At 45.8% G+C, this 21,189-nt stretch overlaps 1 protein-coding gene across 1 annotated transcript in view; it reads right to left on the reverse strand.

Moving 5' to 3' along the window:
* The window catches only part of LOC122618330 (peroxidasin), a 29,891-nt gene that overhangs the window by 2,872 nt on the left and 5,830 nt on the right, over window positions 1-21,189 (reverse strand). Inside the window, exons 3-9 of the mRNA XM_043794709.1 lie at window positions 7,765-7,980; window positions 7,624-7,695; window positions 7,302-7,543; window positions 6,475-7,152; window positions 4,361-4,567; window positions 4,075-4,253; window positions 3,597-3,778 (exon numbers count right to left, since the gene is read on the reverse strand). Coding sequence (XP_043650644.1) covers window positions 3,597-3,778; window positions 4,075-4,253; window positions 4,361-4,567; window positions 6,475-7,152; window positions 7,302-7,543; window positions 7,624-7,695; window positions 7,765-7,980 — 1,776 coding nt within the window. The remainder of the gene's footprint in view (window positions 1-3,596; window positions 3,779-4,074; window positions 4,254-4,360; window positions 4,568-6,474; window positions 7,153-7,301; window positions 7,544-7,623; window positions 7,696-7,764; window positions 7,981-21,189) is intronic.

The raw sequence follows: 21,189 nt of genomic DNA on the forward strand, positions 1-21,189 counted from the left end.
TTGAATAATCAAAGGCACTTTGGTGACCCAAGGCATAGTAGTTAGTGACCCCAAGGTTTGTATACAGTGCATTAGTACCCAAGTTGTCGGCTTATTTTCTTATAAATCTGTATTAAATGCCCGGAGGCAAAAGTTGACACGCACATAAAGAACACACAGCGCGGAAACAATCAAGATATCGCAGGGAATTTGCACATTTTAATTACCATAATGCCAGTGGCAGGAGTCGCCCAAATGGCCGCGCTGTCTAATAAAAATGCCAGCCAGTCCATTTCCCCCGTTTTCTGCGCCTGTCTCTGCCCCACCAAATTATGCTGCATTCTGTTTGCAGCGAGGAAAAGTCATAGGAAAAATCCGCGCCTTGCTTTTTCGCCTTTCTTGAATCCGAAAGGAGGAGCAGTTGGAGGAGCAGATGTGGGTGGGGGGTAGCATTAACAACAATTCATGCCTGGCATTCTGCTGGCAAGGAATGCTCCTTTAGGAAACTTTCGACTGTGTAAACTTTGGCATTGTGTGGCGCTGGCGGTGGCGCTGCTGTAGGTAATAACTTAACGACCATAATACACCCTGTTGCACCAGAGTCTGCCGCGTCTGCCACTATCGGTTGCCAGTTGCCAGCTGCCACTGCCACTGCTGGTCCTGGTCCTGCTTCTGGTGCTCCGCCTCCAGTCAGTGGATATTGCGGCGCCAGGAACTACATATTTCCACGCTGCCATTCTGTGGCTGCCCTCCTGGCAGTGTCCTTCTCCCCGGGCGACTCGATGGGGTGTCCGTTGTTCTATAGCTGACAATTGCCCACGGTATTTTGGACATTGATAGTTTTTGGAGAAAGTTTGTGCCACACTCGGACAATTATTTCAGCAGATAATGGATCTTTTTGGGGTGCCTCAAAATGTGTTTAAAAGTGGGAAAGTCATAGTGATAAAGTTCATAGGGTAGAGGTACTTCGAGAGAATTGTGAACGTTGTTATCTCTGGCAAAAGGTATTAATTATACTGGTTTCTTATTCTGTGCAGTAATAGTTTACTCAATTAAATGTAATACAAATTCATTGTTTCCACAAAGTGCAGTGAAAAGGAAAAAGAGCAATAGGAAACTACCAGAAAACGAACTTCTCATATTGGTATATCCTAAAAGACTATTTAATTGTTTTCTGTTTAATAAATAAGTTATTAAGGTTTTGAAAGGCAAGACATTAATATTTTCAAGTCATTGCCTTGCTTATAAATACATCTTTCTATCTTAATAAAATTAACTATAGTTTTGCTTTTTGAAATGAATTTATTATAAATCCTTTTTCCTTAGTAAGGGTATCCTGCAGTCACCACTTGCGAGTGACCCGTTTGGTGTAAAGTTTCTCTGTGGTGCCCCTCCCGGCTGGCGTCTCACTCACTCCTCACTTGCCACATGCTGTGGCGCACGGCAATGTATTTCCGTGGTTAGCCTTTTTGCCAGCAGCAGGATCACAGGAGCCGGGCGGCAGCAACAAAAGTGGCCGTAACAGGATAAGCTTTTGTTTTACGCCCAGCATTACCCACAACTTAGGCGGATTTCTGGGTGTTTTGGTATTTTTTGTTATTTTTGCCATTTTTGTTGCACTGGTTTCGTCGGGGTCTTTCAGCGGTTTTCACTCACACTCTTTAAGGGGCAGGATGGCTGCCCCTGCGACTCCTGCATTCTTCCAACATAGTTTTTCACTTTTGGCGCCCGGCTTTCTCGCACCCATTTTCTGGATTTTTTCTTTATAATTTGCCGCCCCCGCTGCTCTGCTGCTTTGCTGCGGTCTAGGCGACTGGAAAACGGGGAAACTGGGAAAACCCGGCGTAATGAGTAAAGTTTCTAATGCTGCCGGCACAGAACTGTAAGCCGATTCAGCTTCCGTGCCCCCATCCGTGGCACTAAATGCTCCGTGGGTGCCACACATGGAAATCCACCCGCTTTTCTGCTGCATTATGCATCAGGAAAATGGCTGTGTAAGCAGAAAGTAAGCCGCTCCGGCGGTTCTTTTGTGGCCCATCATTGGTCTCCAGTTCGCCAGCTCCACAGTTCGCCAGTCGGTGGTTAATGGCCAAGTCCGCATCCACGGCTCCGTTTTTGTCGCCTCAAATTGATTTACGGCTTGTGGCGGATGGATGCAGGGACCATTTGCTCAATAAATTCACGTCGTGTCGCTTCTTTTCGGTACAAACAATTTGAAAACTTCTAAGGCCGCAAGTGGAGTGTTAAAGTTGAGGTACAAGATGGGCTCTAGTTCTAGTCTCTCTGCACCTCTAGAAAAATAACCAAAATTCATAGGTAATTACGGGAATAAGTAGTTGAGTTTCAGGTGCAGATAAATTGTTCGATTTATAGATATTTAGATCATTCGAATTGTTCGAAGGAAACCTATTTGTCTTGGTTTGCAATGTACTCTAAATTCAGCTTTAGAACATCGTTAAGAAAGTAATATTCTGAGCTAATAGTTATAGTTCCGCTTTTAATTTCCCATCGAAGGAAGCATACATTTTATTTAGTGTGTAGCCCTTCTTTTTCTTGTCGCAGCCAGCAACTTGTCAACTCAATTTCAATTTGGGCAATTTGGATAACTTGTGCGGTTGCCTCAGTGAGGCATTTTCACTGCCTGTGTCTTTTGCCAGTTTCCCCCACCGAGTCCGAGGGCATGTAAGTGTGAGTGTGGCACGTAGCTTTTCCGGGCTTAGCACGTTTTCCAGTTTGGCAACTGGCAACAGAAAGCTGGTAACTGAAAACTGGTAGCTGGTAACTGGTAGCTAGTAACTGGCGACAACTTTTGTGCTTTCCTCCGCCGCCTTTTGATGTTCATGTAGCAGTTGCAGGAGCCTCGGCGCATATTTTATTTGCAGTTTAGCTGACAACACAGTGGCTCCCAGTGCCTAGGCAACTGGAGAGGATTAGCAAGTTTGCCCAGCTGCTAACTGCCTTTGATAACAGCCAGTCGGAGTTTGATGTTTATCCCCTAGATTTTCCCAGAATTTTCCCTCGTTTTCTGGCCACTGTGCTGTAGTTTAGCCAGCAGCTTTATTTTATGGTTTAACGTTCTTTTCATAGTTTACCGCAGTGGTTTCCAAGCAATTTAGTTCAGTGGAACTCCAGGACTCAAGGACTTGAAAATCATTTCAGGCGTGCAAAGTTCAAGTCTGCTGGCAATAATTGTACAGCATTTTGATTTCACTAAACACAATTTGAAACTCATAATGAGGTGCGCTACCCCCGGGGTTTTTAAAGTGACTTTAGCGAGGTCTTTACATGAAAATGTCAAGATATACGACAACTGCTTTCCGGCATCGCAGCGTCGTTAAGTTAATGTTCAGTTTTTCTGCAGCTCAACTGTTTTTCAATTAATTAAGCAACTTTACCGCGCACTTAAACGCATTTTAAGTGCATCCTCTGTTGGCAGAGGCCTTTTCTTGCCAGCTACCCACAGTTCGTTCGCCTTTGAGCAAAAGTTTTCCCTTTGATTTTAATGGAGTTTTATGCAATCCACCCTCCTCACGACGCCAACAGCGCAATTAAAGTTGCGGTCGGCGCCCAAAGTTGAGCTATTTGATTTTGATTCAGAATCCTCCCCGTTGGCTCACCTGATGGTAACCAGTGCGGAGGCGGAAATGCGACCAAACTGGTTCTTCAGCTGACACTCGTAGCGTCCGCCATCCGGGATGGTCACATTCTTGACGAACAGACTGCCGGCGCCGCTTATTTGATATTTCTCCGTCAGCTGCACATTCGGATCAATGAGTCGCCCATCGTGGCGCCACGTAATCTGAGGAGTTGCAGTGGAAAAAAATTTAAATATATTTTATATTACAATTTCCATTAAAAATATGTCAGTTTGTTAGGAAAACGCAAGGCGGGTGTTTAAATAATGTAAGAAGTAATCTACATATATTAATATATCTACTTTCTTCAAAATCAAACTTTAAAACCAAAATGATTGCCATTTTTGGGTAGATTTTTCCCGGTGGCCAAGCGGAAAATGAGGCCAAAAGGGAACGTCAACAAGTGGCGGGTAAATAAAAAGTTTCCGATTCCGTGGCCAATCCCGGTAAATGAGTTTACCTGCAGTCCGTCCTCCGGCTGGTCGGCCTGGCAGGGCAGCTCGATGGTGGTGCCCGTAATGGCCACCAAATTGCTCGGCTCGATGGCGAGTTGCGGTGGCGACTGCGACCGTTCCACATCAATGGTGGCCTCCACGCTCGTCTCTCCGTTTTCGTTGCGCGCCGTGCAGCGATAGACACCTGCAAAGGAGCGAAGGAGGTGGGGGGCAGGATTCACGGGATTATGTCCAGGGTATCGAATGAAAATGCAATGTAAACCGTTTTTGGCAATCACTTCTCCTACTTACCGGCATGCTCCTGCCGGGCGGCGCCCACCAGCAGCTCGGTGTTCTCGTTCTCCAGTTGCAAGTCGGGCGTAGTTCCGGGCAGTGGAACGCCATTGAACTGCCAGTCGATGGTGGGCAGCGGGTTGCCATCGGCATCACACTCCAGCACAAAGGCCTTGCCAAGTTTGATTGTTTGGCTTTGCGGTGCTGTTAAAATTTCGGGCAGTTCTGCAAGAGTGGCAAGCGGTGCAACGGGGCGAATGAGTGATTTTCGAGCAATTTTACTGCTCCAAATGGCAGCAACAAGCGACTAAAGCGAGGCCTGGCTTTTCGGTTCGGTTTCTATGAGTCTTTTGTTGCCGCAGCACCACCAACACCGAATGCCCAACCCCCCCAAATCCCCCACCTTTTGACCCGCTTTAAGCGCTGCGCAGTGGGAATTCATGTTTAAAATCTGATATGCCAGCTAAATATATGCATTTTTTAAGTAAAAGTAATATGTACAACAGCAAAGTATATTTATAATACACATTGCTTAGAACCTGCATTTTATATATATCTTATTGCAACCAATCTACACGTGTTGCCGTGGCTAACACCGCTGTGCGTTGGTCGATGCCCATGGGGCGTATGCATAATATGAAATATGAAATTCCTGCTGCATACTTTTCAGCCATATTTACTTGTGTACGAGGGTTTGTGTTGGTGTTTGTTCGAGTGTTTGCCCGTGTGTCTGTTTATGCGTTTGGCGGGTTAATTATGCTGACCAGGCGCCATGCCTGACTGCTTAAACAGTTCATCCGCCCCGAATACCCCGTGTACCCCGCGATACCCCTTGATCCCCTAAGCCGCACTCCACATTTTTAAAGCCACAGCGCGCCATTTGTGCGTGCCCTCGCCATAACGCACATAATAGTTTATAATTTTTGCACTTAATTCAGCAAAATAATGCATAAATTTCGCACTTCATTTTGTGCCGACAACCACAAATTATAATGAGCCATTGTGCTGCAGCCAAGGCGGTGGATGCACTTTTCGCCGTCTGTGATCCCCATTCCCCAGAGGATATGCGTATATATATATATTTATAAATTTCACTCCCCGTTTCCGTTGGCCGCTTCTATTGCGCAATAAAGTACAGTCACGTACCAGAGCTCGAAAAACGGCAATAACGAATGGAAAAACATAAAAAGCTCAAGTGCCAAGTTGTTTCGGGTTAAACCTCCTGCCGGGATGCACTTCATCGGTTATTTAATGGGCAAGGAGCTGCGAAGCGAGAGCGCTTAATGGGCGCCAATCAAACCCAGAGCCATTTACTTACACACCGCATAACGTCACTGCACTGGAAAAAACCTAAGCGGCCACAGCTGCCTATAATAATTCAAGCAGAATATAGTAAGTCTAAAATTAAAGCTGCTCTTTTTTAGTACTATTTAATAAATCACAATATTTGACCATTAAATGTTAATTATTGAAAATACTGCCGATAACTTTTCCTGGAAACAATATTTTCCAGAAAAAACTGAACACCCAACGTTTTTTTGCCTAAACAAATTGCCAAATTTGCCGAGTGCAAAAACACAAACTTTTGTGATTTGATTTGTCTACATGAAGTTGCATCCAATCACCGGCACCACCTGCTGTCAAAGTTGTCGCAATATTTCTAACGGAGTGGGGCCCTTTGCCCGCCAGCCAAACTCATCTGCAAAGTCCCAATGCCCCGATATCAGTGGAGTTGGCCTGGCCAGCAGGATCCTGGTCAGTCTCGAATGCCACTCCCCATTTGCCCTTTTCCCAGACGAAAACAAATTAAATCGACTGCAAATTGAGTAAAGCGCGACAGTTGTGACTCTTATTCCTGCACTGCAACTGTGTGGCAGTCACAGATGTGTGGGTGCTGCACCAGGATTGTGCCAGAGTTGGCCAGAACTTGAATGCACATTTAGGTAAATATACATATAGGAAACTTTATAGCAAAGTCATAATTCATAAGGTGGTTCAACAGTCTACTGTTCCTTTGCGATAAACACAAAATTATATAGATTCATAGATAGACACCTTTATCGCACAAGTTACAGACCTTGACTGGAAACAAGTTTCCCACTCAACGTGGAGCATCTCTGGCACTTACTCACCCTTCACTTCGATGCGGGCGGTGGCCTGGACGCTGCCCCAAGAATTGCGAGCCTCGCAGCGATACGTGCCGGCAGAGAGCTGGGTGGGCTGCAGCAGGATGAGGCTGCCATTGGCCTGCAGTTGGAGGCTGGGGGTCGACTGCAAGAGCTGGCGGCCATTGACGAACCATTGTATGTCCGGCTGTGGCCAGCCGGAGGCGGCGCAATCGAGCAGCACGTGTCCAGAGCCGTGAAGGGCCACAATTTGGTCGTGCGGCTGGTGGGTGAAGTGCGGTGGCGATGGCGATAGCAATGGCGATGACGATGGCGATGGTGTTGCTCCGTGCGTGGGTGTTCCGGCATCCGCCCACACCTGATTGCTGCGGGCGTCGAGGGGCGAATCGAGTGGGTGGTTACCGCCATTAACTACGAGGCGCACGGGCTGGGAATGCAGTTCGCCCATCTCGTTGCGCGCGATGCACTGGTAGATGCCCATGTCGCTGGACTCCACGCTGCGGATGAGCAGACTGCCGCTGGGCAGGATCTCCGCCCGCGCCTGCTCCTCCAGGCCCACCTCCTGCGTGTTGTGCATCCACGTGATCTGCGGGCGGGGCAGGCCGGTGACCTCGCAGCTCAGCTCCACCTGCTCGCCGGCAGCGGCTTGGGCGTCTTGGGCGGCCACCAGGAACTGCGGCTTGGCTGCAAGTAATTTCAAGTGGAGTGGCCATCAATTCGGCATTAAAATGCATCTGCTTCAATCGTGTTTCTCTCCATTTGATGGAAAGTGTACTTAAGCATAAAGTTGCTTCATGTTCTATGTGTGACTTAAATGGAAATTGAAAACCTACCGCATTTGAAGTGATGTTCTCCCAGGCTGGAAAAGCCCTGATTCTGGAGCAGCTGGGGAGCAGCGCAGGTGAGCGAGATGGACACCAACTGGCGCTGCACATCCAGGTGCCAGCGACGCCACAGTGAGTAGACACCACAATTGCAGTCGATGTTGTTGCCGTCCAGTCGCAGGCGCTTCAGGTTGTTCAGCCGATTAAATCCGTCCACTGGCAGCTGGCTCAGCTTGTTGTTGTACATGATCCTGGATGGAGGAGGGTGGAGGACAGAGTGTTAGTTCCCTCAAAAAAAAAAAGAAGGGGAATCGAACCATCAGCGACTTACAGGCGGTTCAGGCGCGGCAAGTTGTCAAAGAGGCCGGCGGGCAGCTGCCAAATGTCATTGTTCTCCAGGAAACTGCAGAAAGGAGGATAGTAAGTAAGGCGATTGCTCGCGGGGATCCTTAATTAAGGCGGGTTCACTTACATCGCCTCCAGGCGTGGCAACCGCCGGAAGATGGCCGCCGGTAAGCGGCTTAGCCGATTATTGTTCAGATAGAGGAACCTCAGCGCCGTCAGTCCATTGAGTGCCCCATCCTGCAGGTAAGCCAGCTCGTTGTCGTTCAGGAAAAGCGTAGTCAGCTGGGCGAGACCACTGAACGCGTTGGCCGGCAGCTCCTCGATGTGATTGAAACGCAAATCTCTGCAGAAATGTTGCCGGAAAAACAAGAACAAGAACGGACACAGCGTGAGTGGATGCGGATGGCGGATGGCATGGCATGGACAAAGAGACAGAATGCGATTCGCAGATTGCAGATAGCAGATAGCAAAACGTTTATCTGATGGATGGATGCGAGTCGGGTAAAGAATGGAAAAGGGAGTTGGGCTCAACACTGGGGGAAAAACCAGTCTACATTTTAGTATTTCACTGCATGATGTCAAATTAAAAGGACTCTCAAAGGTGTCAATTATTCACACTCTTGAATTCCAATAACCATTTGAGAATTTAAAGTAATAAATCGTTTTATATTTGCTTATATTAAATAGTTTTATGAACCAAACTGAAAGCAATGATGCCCAATATGCAAGGCGGGCAATGATGCCAACTCTGCAAAATACGCAAGCTGGCCAGTGCTGCAAATTCTGCTGAATTCCGAAGTTCGAGATGCAAATTGCCATTTTTTTCCAAGTGCCTTGAAAGCTGTGCGAAGCGGGAAGACTTGCAGTTGAGGGTAAATCAATTTTTGGTTCTAGCAAATTGCAGCAAGTTGCCAATTCTCGTCATGCGGTCTGCGTCGCTCCTTCCTCCCTCTCGCTCGCACATTCTAGGTGGGTGTTGGATGGGTGTAAGGTGGTGTTTGGGGCGTCAGGTGGGGATGTATGGATGCATGTTCTGCAGCATTGTCATATGCAATTAGTGCAAAGAAATTCCGTTTGAGTAACCAGAAGCCTGGCAGTCTTGGCTTCTGGCACCCGCCAGTTTTAAGCGCAATCCAATTATTTACACCAGCTAAGCACGAACGTAAATAGTATAGAGTATAGAGTACATATAGTATAAAGTTGATTCCCCCACCGAAGCTGCAGCTTATTCGCCTCTTAGAGCGCTTGATAAACAGTTCTAACGACATCCGCTTGATATGGCGGCGCTCGGCGAACAACAACATGCTCGTTTACTCAAACATTTTGCACACATTAAAAATTAATTACAAAAAGTTGATGCTCGCGCTCGCATAGTTTATGCCCCTGCCCGGCGACAAAGCAGCCAAGCGATAAGCCACCAACTCGCACTACCCATCCACCCATGTGGCATACAACATGTGGCATGCAGTGCGCGGAGTTGGGAGCCTAAGCCACGGATTGAGGTCTTTTCGCATATGCCAAGCTCACGAGCTGCCATTAGCAACGGCTCACTTAAAGAAATTCACCAGGACAACGATGAGAAATCGAGCAAATCATCAGAAGTATTTGGTTACATATTCATACATATGTAGGTATTATTACCTTGCAGGCACCTTAAAAGCCATAGTAGTTTATCTGAGTGCATGTTGCGCTAGGGGGCATGGCTGTAGGACTTCAGCGGGTTAAGGATGTAGCTGCAACAGCGGTTAAAAAAACTTTCTAATCAACTCATGAACTTTGTTGCTGTTGCTTTTGCTCGGGTTTTAGCTGCTCGCTGGCTGCAAATTCAATGCGGCAGCGAAAAAGTTTCTTGGCCAAAGTGAAAATTATACCGAAAATTCAGCTGGCGATGGTGGTGGTGCCTCTGCCTGCTGGCAACATCGTTTACCGCTGGCCAATGTGGCAGCTGCTTTGCTGTCTTTGTTGGCGCAATAATTATGACCCTGTTTTGTTTTCCGCCTTTTTTGCTTTGTATTTTTTTCCAGCTCTGTTCGCAAAGCTTTTGGCCAGAAGCCACTGCAATTGGAGCTGGGGCTAAAGTTGTCTAAACAGAAATTATGTTTTGTGGCCACTGTAAACATGCAACGCACAAAGTGCAACCGAACTAACTAACTACCAACAGCAACTAACGGCAGCAGCAGCAACAACAACCTGCACCCTAATTGGTGTCAGCATTTCACTGTGAGTGTAAATGTGAGTGTGAGTATGGGTGTGAGTGTGTGCGTGAGTGTGTGTTGGCCAAGTGCAATACTGGCTGTTGCTGTGTCTGTGCTCAAATTGCAACTAAAGACGAGGATGCAACACACGGGAAAAAGGCAAAACCTCGCACACAGGACAACAAAAAAGGCAACACAAACAAGCTACGACAACGAAAACAACTTAAAAATCCAGAACAAGATAGAGCACTTAAGTCGAGGGGTGCGACTCTGGGATACCCTGTAGTTCCTGCTATGTGACTTAAAGTATTGCATACCTAAGTCAGCTAATTTATTACTTCTAATATGCATTTTTAGAAAGTAAGTACGGCATGTCTTTAGATTAAATCTATAACTTAATATAGATGTTTAGCCTTTAGTTTCAGAAAGACCTTTAATCTCCTCTAATTGGTTCCCATTCCTACATTTGCATAAAACGAATATACCCTGCACCTTGCAACTAAGAGGTACGCGAATCCAGAACAACACTAAAACCACTCTCACGTGGAGCTTGAGGCCCCAGCCCAACAATGGCAGCAACCACAGGATGGTGGCGGGTGCCACTGATGGGTGGTTGAGTGGGTCATGCATATGCCCAAATGGAGCCACATAAACAAAGCAGCAGCAGCACCCCCCTCCCCCCTCCATGAAATTCCACTCCGGGTTTTGGTTTCGGTCTTGGCTCCGGCTCTTATGCTCCGACTCCGGCTATGGCTATGGCTACGGCTACGGCTACGGCTCTGGTCTGATGAAAGACTCACGGCCCGAGGCAGGTCGACCCACTGGTGTCCATGTGGTAACCCCGCTCTCAGAGCTGCACTCGAAAAAATATTACAACTTTGCATTCAGTACTTTTACTCCACTTTAATCTAGATTTTTTCAAAGTTCTTTGTGCCATAAAGACTATTAGAGCAAACTTTATTATGAAGGCATTTTGTAAAGTTCGCTACAAAATATGTTTTTATTTGTTTTTCGTTTTTAATAAGCTTAAGTCCGCAAACTAGTTTTCCATAGCCACGTTGCACTTCAGTTAATTGAAATGTAATCCCTAAAATTTTTGTAGTGCCTTCAAAGTTCTGCTAAATATTTTTCCTGGTGGACCAACTTGGCAACCTCATGCAGCTGCGGTGGGTCCAAGGAAGTGGGGCAGCGATATGCTGGCTGGGATTTGGGTGGCGGCAACAATTTGCAAAAGTTGCTCGCATTTCTCCTGCCAGGAAGGAGCACCGGAGCAGCCGGAGAATGCGGAACGAAGATTGGTGTGGTCTTTGTGTGCAAGTACGGCTGCTTGATCCACATTTTTGCCCACTTCTTGCAAACTCCATTAGCCCCGCCACCAACAGTCAACAAGGAATAGGGCCACCATCCAGAGCCCTGCACCACAGCCACAACCACAGCCACACTCACACACAGATTGAGATTCAGATTCGGATTCACAGTGGGTCAAGCCGAGTGGTGCCGCCAGTTGGATCGGTCTAATTTGAATCAACAAGGAAGCGGCCTTCTTTGCCCTTTGACTCACACACACCGGCTATCGTATTTGCTCAGCCGTAGAGTGCTTTAAAATTCCCAGCCACTTGCCGAGTCTCTTTCTGCATAGCCAACACCTCTCCACCACTTGGCACCACTGTGCCCGTGTCCTCATCCTCTTCCTGTGCCACTTCCACTGCTGCACCCACTTCCACACCCACCTCGAGTGACAAACGATGGTCCACTTCAATGTGCACACACGCTGAGTGCGTGTCCGGGTTCCGGACTTCGGACTGTGGATTCCGGACAGCCGGCATCCCCGGACCAATGCCTCATCGAGCCTACCCAAAATGTGGTGCACTGTGAGAAAATGGGAGTAGGTTCTCTCATCTTCCCTCGACTTTAAAGCAGAAAAGTTCTTCCAAAAGTGAGTTGTTCTCCAAACAGTTGTTTGCAAGGCATCCTTTTGATTGTTTGATCAAGTGATAGCCCCGATTTCTCTCAGTGCTCATGTGCCGGAACAGAACCCACTCCGGACCAAGTGCGTGCTGGAGTTGCTCTCTGGCTAAATGGGGATTCACGGGGCGCCGCTGCACTGGCCTCATCTCCTGGCGTCGTGTCAGTTGCGCAACTATTTACGGAGCTGCTAAAAAAAAAGGAACCGAATGGAGGCATAAATAACTGGGCTGCTGATGGGGCGGTGTTCTCGCACCGCCCCGCTGCCACGCCCCCTACGGCCACGCCCTAATGCCCACCTGCTGCGATGCACGTGATGTGTGCGGAAACGGAAATTGAATCTTGAAACTTCTTTTCAGCGCTTGTGACACTTCCGCCGGCCTGAATTTTGATAATGACATTTGCATTTTCGCATTATTCGATATTTTCAATTAAATTTGCAATGCGCCGTGTTGCTGTTGAGTCCTGTGTGTCAGTGAGTGTACGTTTGTACCGATGTCTGTGTGTCCGCATGTACGTATGTCTGTATGTATATCTGTATGTCCTGTGGCGCGGGATTGGGCATCCACTGATGCACCTCGGATATCCTTGGTTTGATTCCTCTGGCATCCATGTCTGCACTTAATTAATGCATATTATTGACAAAGGCATGTTTGTCTATTCACGCATGTCTGCACACCCACACCACCCCACACACATTCTTGCAAACAGGACAACAGGACTCGCACACACACAGACGCACTGGCGCACCCATATTGCGTATACGCTTTGATGTCCATGTCGAAAATTTATGGTTAGCCAAAACTGAAGCCAAGAGCGATATTTTAAAGCGGCGTGCAGACAGTAAATTGAATGAAAACAATTAGCATTGTGTAGGGTTTATGGTTAACCCAATGCCCACCCGCTCCCGCTGAATTTCCCCCATCGCCGAGGTGGAAAGTCTGGTTCGTGCTCAGCGAGCATTAAGCTGTTTAGTGGCTTCACTAATTTGATTTCAATTAGTTGTCACAATTAGTGAAGGAAAAACCGCAGCAAGTAAATTAGTGCGGATTTTCTGGGGGTACGTGCCATGCAATTTCGGCAAGTGTATGTTTGCGGTGTACCCTTTGAGATTTCAGTTTGATTATTTTGCCACGACTGCGGTTTTGCGAGAGCCTTATTACCGAGTAAATGTCAGTCAACTGGAATTTCGCAATTTCACTAAGTGAAAAATCATGACCGACATCGTGAAGGAAACTCATTTGTAATGTACAAATAAATACAAATTAAATGCAGTTTAATCCACACCAAGTTATCTATTGGCCAATATCATAGTTTCATTAGCCTCCATGATCAAAACTCTGCTATACAAGTCGCTTTGATTGCTGATTCTAAAAACGTTTTGGTCCTTTGTGGGTGTTCTAAATGAATTAAAGGCTTCATTTTCTGCCTGGAATTGGTTTCTGCCAGCTTTCAGCGTCAGTTAGTTTTTATCAGGCAGTCAGTATATTTTCCAGTTCACTGCATTTTCATTAGAGTTAACGCTTACGCTTCGCTTTTTTCCGCGTTCCGCACACACACGCTTTCCTTCGCTTTTCCAACCGCCCCACCCCCTTGGCTTTGCGCCATAAAGTATGCAACGTAAACAAGGCCATAAGCGCGGGTGAAGCAAGGAAAGGAAAATACCACCTATGCGCTGCCTTATCAGTGGCATCAGCCACGCCCCCAAGCCCACGGCCCGGCTAAGAGCAGCCCACCTGGTTGTTAAGGTGATTCCGGCTTTGTTGAGCTTGTTGCCTTGTGCTCTGATTATGATTTGTCTGGCTTAGCCACCTGCCTGCCCCCCTGCCTGCTCACCTGGCCACCCCACCTTTGCCTGCAGCTTAGGCAGCATCTTATGACGCCTCTTGCTCCCGCTCCTACTCCTGATACTGCTCCTACTCCTGATCCTGCTGTGCCAGTATAAGTCCTTTTACGGTCTGACGGTCCCTCGGCTGCCTTTATGGCAAATGTGACAATAAAAACATGATTTAACTTTGGCCTGCCGCACACTCACATTCACACTAACATCCGCACCAAGCCACCACAGAGACCGCATTCGCCAGCAGAGAGAGAAAAACGCTATATGTTTAAGGATATACTCAGGATGCACATAGTTTCGTGTTATATGGTTGACATAATAGATAGATAGCTTTCAAGTGGCTTGGATTCCACTCCAGAATCTTATGCGCAGTACACACTTAAACACCTATTAAACACCACCCGCACATTTATTTTCCCTACAGATGTTTCTTTCAGTGCTCCATCTCAGACTCAGATTGCACATTATTGTAATAACATGGCTTACAAACACGCCGGCAGCAGCACAAATAGCAGCAGCAACATGGCCAGCAAGAACAACCAAAGGAATAAAAGTGCCTGCACCTTGCATGCCAGGACTCACATTCTCGCAGCCAAGTATCCAAGTATCCTGTGTGCCGTCGGGTTGCCCAGGTGATTTGCCAGTGACGATAGTCGTCCAAAGGACGCATGACAATTGCTCCGACTGACTTACTGTATGGGTGTGTGTGTGTGTTACTGTGCGTTGGTGTGTGTGTGCTTGTGGGGAGCACTTGGCAATGTAATCCTTCAGCCGCTCGGCTCCTCAGCCGTTTATTTTTGCCCAGTGACATTTTATTATTATTAAACAAAGGCCACGCCCCCCGTCCCTCTGTCCGTGCATCCCATTGCTGTTAACCCTTGACACTGTTTATCTGTGAGCGTAAAAGTTCAGCTGTCAGTCAGCCAGTCACTTTGTCTTGTGTGTGTGTGTTTGGGTTAATGGAGATGGGCGTTACGGGCTACAAGATTCCGGGGTTACAGTTAGTTACCGTAGTGGCAGCAGTTGCAGCAGCAGTAGCAGCAGCAGTAGCAGCAGCAGTTTCATGGCCTCCGCTCCTTTTCGCCAGGACTTATTTTCGAGCCTTTGCAGCTGTGACTGTGATTTAATTTTCGTCCTGTTTGCCTACCCCCAATCTCGCTCACTTCTGACGATGGCTATATCTAACCCGTTATCCTCCGGAAATCCCCGATATCTGCCAGCTACATACGTGTGTGTGCTAAACTGTTAATGTAATTGTGTCCAGTTAGAGGACTGTTTGAGATACTTAGAGCACTTTGCGTAATTGGCTCGGAGTGTGCATGCATAAAACGCTTTGTTTAGCCCAGATGGAGCAACAAAAGATTTTGGCCAAAGAGTTTAGAGCTGTAGATCGGGGCTTAATGAATTTTACCTGCTCCGGAAAGTGGCAGTGACATTAGCAAAGGAAGCTGCAGAGTAATTGTCGGTGAATATCTCGGGAAATTCAAATCATTTAATAAACTATTTAAATGGGTAATTAACTATGTAGTTAAATCTCAAATAGGAGTAAGTATACCTTTAAGATCATTAAAATCATTTAATAAACTATTTAAATTGGTAATTAACTATGTACTTAAATATCAAGTAGGAGTAAGTGTACCTTTAAGATCATTAAAATCATTTAATAAACTATTTAAATAGGTAATTAACCTTGTAGTTAAATCTCAAGTAAATGTTCCTTTAAGTCATAAAGTTAACAGCGGATTTTCAAGCATTTTACGGCTTAGCGGATGTCACCTGTAGCAAGAAAGTCCAACAGTTGAGCCAGTCAACCGGATTGCGCAAAGTAAACTGCAAAGCAATTAACATTGTTTTCCCCAACTGACAAAGAACGAAACTTTGCTTCGACAAATCCTGGGGCCAAAGCTGTGCTACTTTAAGGATTTGGCAGGCGAGCAAAAAATCAGTGCGACTAGTGAACTGTGTGCCTGTGTGGGTGACTCGCCTTTTGCCAAGTGTAAGCGATAAGGGAACTAAAACCACACTCCCCCCTCCCTCCGCCGACTGACCAGCAGCAAGCAGGACATTCCGGAACTAGGACTGCACCACCAGGACCAGTTAGTCCGCTCACATGGAATTGATATGTGGCCTGGCTTGGCTGCATCCGCCGCCGTGGCTTTTGTTGCACTTATCTGGCGCTGCCGTTACGCACAAGTGGCTTTGGCGAAAGGATATGCACTCGGCGAAATCAAGGATGCATCTCAAGAAGATATCGAAGGTGCTCCAAGGGTATGCAAGCACATTTTTTGAACCCCTTGACACCTTGCAGTTTAAATAAAATAGTTTGGAAGTAAAGAAATGATTTGAGTTTTTGAATGAAGAAAGAATTTACGAATAGAATGTTATGTATGTGATATAAAATAGAAATTTTCACTAATATATGAGAGAACGCAATAGAAAACTTCTTAAAATTCCTGGTGGACTTTTTTTTCTGAGTGCCCCGTTTTGTGGAGCCACCGCAGAATTGTTATATTCAGTAATTATGTCCAATAAGCGACGAAGCGTGAAGCCAACGCCATCCTACCCATTTTCCGCCCACCAGAGCCCCGCCCACCGGAAGGAAAGCGTTGTCGTTAATGTTGTCGTTATGTAAGCTAACCCAGTTTTAGCGTCGACATGGCATTTCCTTCCTTCCTGTTCCTGCGTTAAATGCAATCCTTGAGCGGAATCCGCAAGAAAAGAATGAAAGGCGCCCACTCGAGCTGCTTGCGTTTGGGTTGGATAAAGATTGCTGACTGCATGACACGCCAGAGCAGGCAGCAGAAGTTAAGCCACGTGCAGAAAATTCACTTCCGTCCCACACACACACACACACGCACACACACTCAAACACACATACACACTGGCACTGACGCTCTTGAGCAAAAAGGACGCTGCAAGAACAAGAGGCATCTAAACTTACATTGCATACTTTTGGGCTGCCACCGAAAGAAAAACTCCTGACAGCGAAGAAAAATCAGAGAGCGGAGAGGAAAGGGGTGGAAAAGTCCTCGGAGCATAGAAAACATAGAAAAAACGAAAAGGTTAGGAGGCCAAAAGAAATGCCCGGGCTACAAATTTCCTCTTACTTAAAATTGCTGTCTCACTCCGCTGTTTTTCAACTGACCCGCTCTCAAGTTATTCCAGGAAAAACCGAAAACCCATCACCAAGATTGGTAAATGTTATCTGTGCTACTAATCAAAACGAAACGAAGCTGCTTAAAGAAGAAAATAATTAAAAAGGTGGCATACTTTCCGACACCTTTGTAACTCAATTTATTTCTGTTGTCTGAGCTGCTTCGTTTCTTTGTCACTCATAAAAACTAGTCCTTTAAAAATGTTGTAAGCATCTGTAATAATAAAGTTAAGTTTAATTTTTAGTTCGTGCGGACTGCTCTTATGTTGCAGCGAATGCATTTGCGGCGTCACTCTGCTGTTCTGTTGGACTGCTAATGTGTTGTGCCTCAAAAGCTCCTTCAGCCGTGCCTCATATCCCAGCTCAGAATGCTCCTCGTGGAGCCGCTGCTGCTGAAACGCCCCTCCCATCGACGTTTCTACAGGTGTAAATGTCTCACAAGTGCACTCTTCACACATGCAATTGCCGGCTGTCTAAGGGAGTCCTTCTGCTCCCCGTGCGCCTCGTCGTCCTGCGAACTGCTTGCCACCCTCATCATCCTGGCTGCTCGTTGTGGCATGCTTAAGCTGCTTGCAGTTTGGCCAGGCAAACACCTTCATGGTTAAAAGTGGCCACCTGGAGGAGCAGCACCATCCCACTCGTGCGCCCTTCAATACATACGTATAATGCTCACATTTTCAGGCAACTGCCATCTCTGCGCACACACATTTCGACAACGAGTGTGTATTTTTGTTGAAATAAATTTTATTTAAACTTTCGCTGCCGCTGGTTATGCACTTCTTTTTTTTCGTATTTTTTCTGCACCATTTTGGTATTATTTTTTTCCTTGCAACGTGTGAAATTCAATTATACAGCAGATTTATATGTCGAGCATGGAGCTGGGTGCATGAGCAGCTCTTCGTTTTTATTGGAGGAGGCACACCCAGCCCACACACCGCACACACACTTGCAGCCATGCAACATATATGCGTTATAAAAATGCAATGAAATCAGTTCGCCATTCAAGTGGAAACGGTTTAATATGCGTATAAAAGGCGAATATTACCCAAAGCCCTTCTGATGCACTGTTCTATTTCGGCTCTCCTAGGGATAAATGTATTTGGCTGAGGTGGATGGAAATTGATAAATATGCAGAGGAAATGAAATTACGAACCATTTTCTAAATGTATGCAAGTGTTGAATGCAGCAAAGGTGGATATAAAATAGCTGTTTAGTTTCAAAAGAAGGTGCAAGCTAATTTTCCATTTGGAGTCGAGTAACTACCTAGTTTACAAATATTTAATGTTCATTTTACGATGTGGCCTTCAACTTACACGACCGAGAATAGCTTCAAATTTGCTGTCATATTACGCATACGCCGTGGTTGCCCCATACTCGACCCACAGCCCAAAGTCGCAGGCGCTTACATTAACATTATTATGCATCTGTCTGGGGCAAGTTCCGCCCCCGGAGCAGCAGTCCTGTATCTGCTATCTGCTGGTTACGTGGCGTGCCACTTGGCTCGGACTCGGACTCCTTGGACCCCGAACCCACTCTCACTTGGTTTGCCGCCTGGCTGAGCAGTGAGCCAGGAGCTTCTTTTCCTTTGGCGTCCGGAAATACCCTTTTGGGGGAGTCCTGACCAACTGATATGGTGTCCCAAATAAGCTGATGAACTCTTTGCTTAATTGACTTCTTATAAATGAAATAATTTGAATATCTATGATTTTTGTCTGGAATACTGACTTCAAGAGTAAAAGCATGTCATCTGAATTTGATTATGTGAAAGAGTATTTCCCATTTAACTAAGCCACATTGGTCTTGCTGTTTTACTGTCTTGTTTTTTTGTTGACTTGGCCACCGCCTGCTGTTGACTGTAGTTCGTGCCACATGGCGGTGGCATCTCACCTGGCCAGGCGGCGCTGACGAGGAGGGTTTCCGCATCCAGCAGTCGCCTTGCAACGCTTTTATTTGCGCACTTATTCCTTCGCTTTTGGGCTTCGCTCCGTTGCCATAGCATACTTATGGGCTGCAGCTCCTCTTCTGCTGCAATTCTTCTGCTGCTGATGCTGCTGTTTCTTATGCTTGACCGCCGGTTGCCAGGACTGCACTGCAATCCATTCTCAGCTCTATCATTTCTTTATGGACAGAGGGAATTTGGAGAGGCGAATTTCAGAAACCCCATTTGCTAAATCATTACCTTAAAGAGCTCGCCTTCCTGAAAACGCAGACTTTAGTACTTTAAAACTAGATGTGATGAAGTATACTTCATTTCTCGATATACTTATTCTCTAGAGGTATTAAGTTTCATGATATGCAACACAATGATGCAACATCTGTATTCATTGATAGAAAACCTTAGATGGCAACCAGAACATCTCAATATTCTTGCTGATTTTTCCCTCAGTGCACGCCTGTTTTCCGTGTTCAGTGTCCTGTTCTGTGTCCGTTGCACATGCCGATTGCTCCACTTTGACATGTTGCTAGTTGCCACAGCCCCGCCCCCCTGGCCGCTTTGCCTCCCTCCCCTTTCTCGGTGGCAGAATAACTTTGCTTATAAATTGTGGCATGTGTTTGTGCAGCGATGATGTTGCTGCTGCTGTATTTTCCACACAGCTCTTGCTATCTTGCTACTTTGCATTCTTTGCTCCGCACTAACGAGCATGCGAAATGACAAAGCTGCTGGGCGTGGCAGTGGCAGGGGCGGGGGCAGGAGCAGGGGCAGTGGCATGATCCGAAGGAGCAGGAGAACTGCTGGCAAATGAACCAAGTGGCACTTTGTAGCATTAAAGAGGGGCGCGAGTGAGAGAGATGCAAGAAACGGGAGAAACGAAAGCGTCCAACTTTAAATGCAAATTGCGGGGGAGTTTTGGGAAATCAATAGAAGATTTTTCTATGTCAAAGTGAAGCGAAGCCTGGCTGACTGGCAGACAGATTCCTTGGCGGAATCTGTAATCTCGTGCACCCAGTCTCGACCCTCGAGTCTCGAGGCTCGAGTCTTGAGCCTTGAATCTCGAATATCACATCTCGAATCGGGAATGCCCCACCCCGAGATGCCACTCGATTTTGCAGCTCCATTTCCACTTCTGCTTGTGACAGTGAATTAAAAATGCATACGCTTTGATTGGCAAAAACTTTGCCTTCGGGGATTTCCCTTTGAGGTTCGCCAATGTGAAAAGTGAACCTTTCAGCTTTCCAAACGTTCAGCTTTAATCAATGAGAACTGCATCAGCCATGAAGTGGGTTCGCCGGTCTACCGCTTCATTTGCATAATTACAAATCATATTACTGATTGGGTGGCGGAATGGCAGGAATTCCATTTTTCATTGTTCACACATGCAATGTAATTGTATTTCCATGTACTCCCTTTTTTCGGTCTGCAAAAATATGGCAACAATTGAAAAGTCAAACCAGACTGAACTTTGCAAGGGCAAAAAGCGTAACAACAATAATATAATATTTCACAAAGAGGGGCGGTGCCTTTTTTGGGGGCGTGGCAGTCTGCATAAAACGGAGACGGATGAGACAGCGACGATTGGATGCTCTTTGATTGATTGGTAATTGGATTCGGAATGCAGTTAGCGGATTTATCACTAGACAAACGCAGACAGCTGTGATTGATGGCACTGCGATATTAGGATAATGAGTTTTTCAATTGCAAGCGCCACTTAAGGAAATTAAATCCCATGAAGGTAAGCAATTAAATTAAGTAACTTAAGTGGGGCGCATTGCAAAAATTCATAACTATTTTTAAAATCTTTACAACGCTTTTAAATGGAACATAAATGGAATAAATTGTAATTAATCCTTTTGTTTTATTCACCTAAAAATTATGTAAATTATTATTTATGCTCGTTATAATCACTTTTACATTATTCCACTTTTTTTAGCATTGCAGTCTGTATTCTTTTGTATACACATATAATTTGTTGTTATTACTAAGAATATTGTTTGTTTACGACACATTTTAATTAAAAGCAGCATAAAGCCATAAATGTCATAAATAATTTTTAATTGTCACAAGTCACTGAAATTACTGTCCACAAAAACATCTTTTCCTATTATTAATAATTATAAAGCCAGAGGAAATAAACAGCATTTAATTAATTTGATTTATCTAAATGAGGTCTAAATGAAACATATACTTAACTGCATAAAATGTATAGAAATAATTTGCAATACCGTCGAAAGCTCTCTGCTTATCAATTATAAATCTCATTAGCAAGTTATTTGCCATACAACAACTTCATAAACCCATCATAACTCGACACAAGCGAATCGAAGTAATCACAAATCGGCCAGAAACTTGAACCGACAACTTGCCGACTGCTATAATTATAATTATCCGCATCCAGGCTGCATATCCTGCATATACTCCCAGCTTAATAGATCTAGGTATATACCCCTCCAACTCCCATC

Source organism: Drosophila teissieri, chromosome 3L (genome assembly GCF_016746235.2).
Source record: "Drosophila teissieri strain GT53w chromosome 3L, Prin_Dtei_1.1, whole genome shotgun sequence".
Lineage (NCBI taxonomy): Eukaryota > Metazoa > Arthropoda > Insecta > Diptera > Drosophilidae > Drosophila > Drosophila teissieri.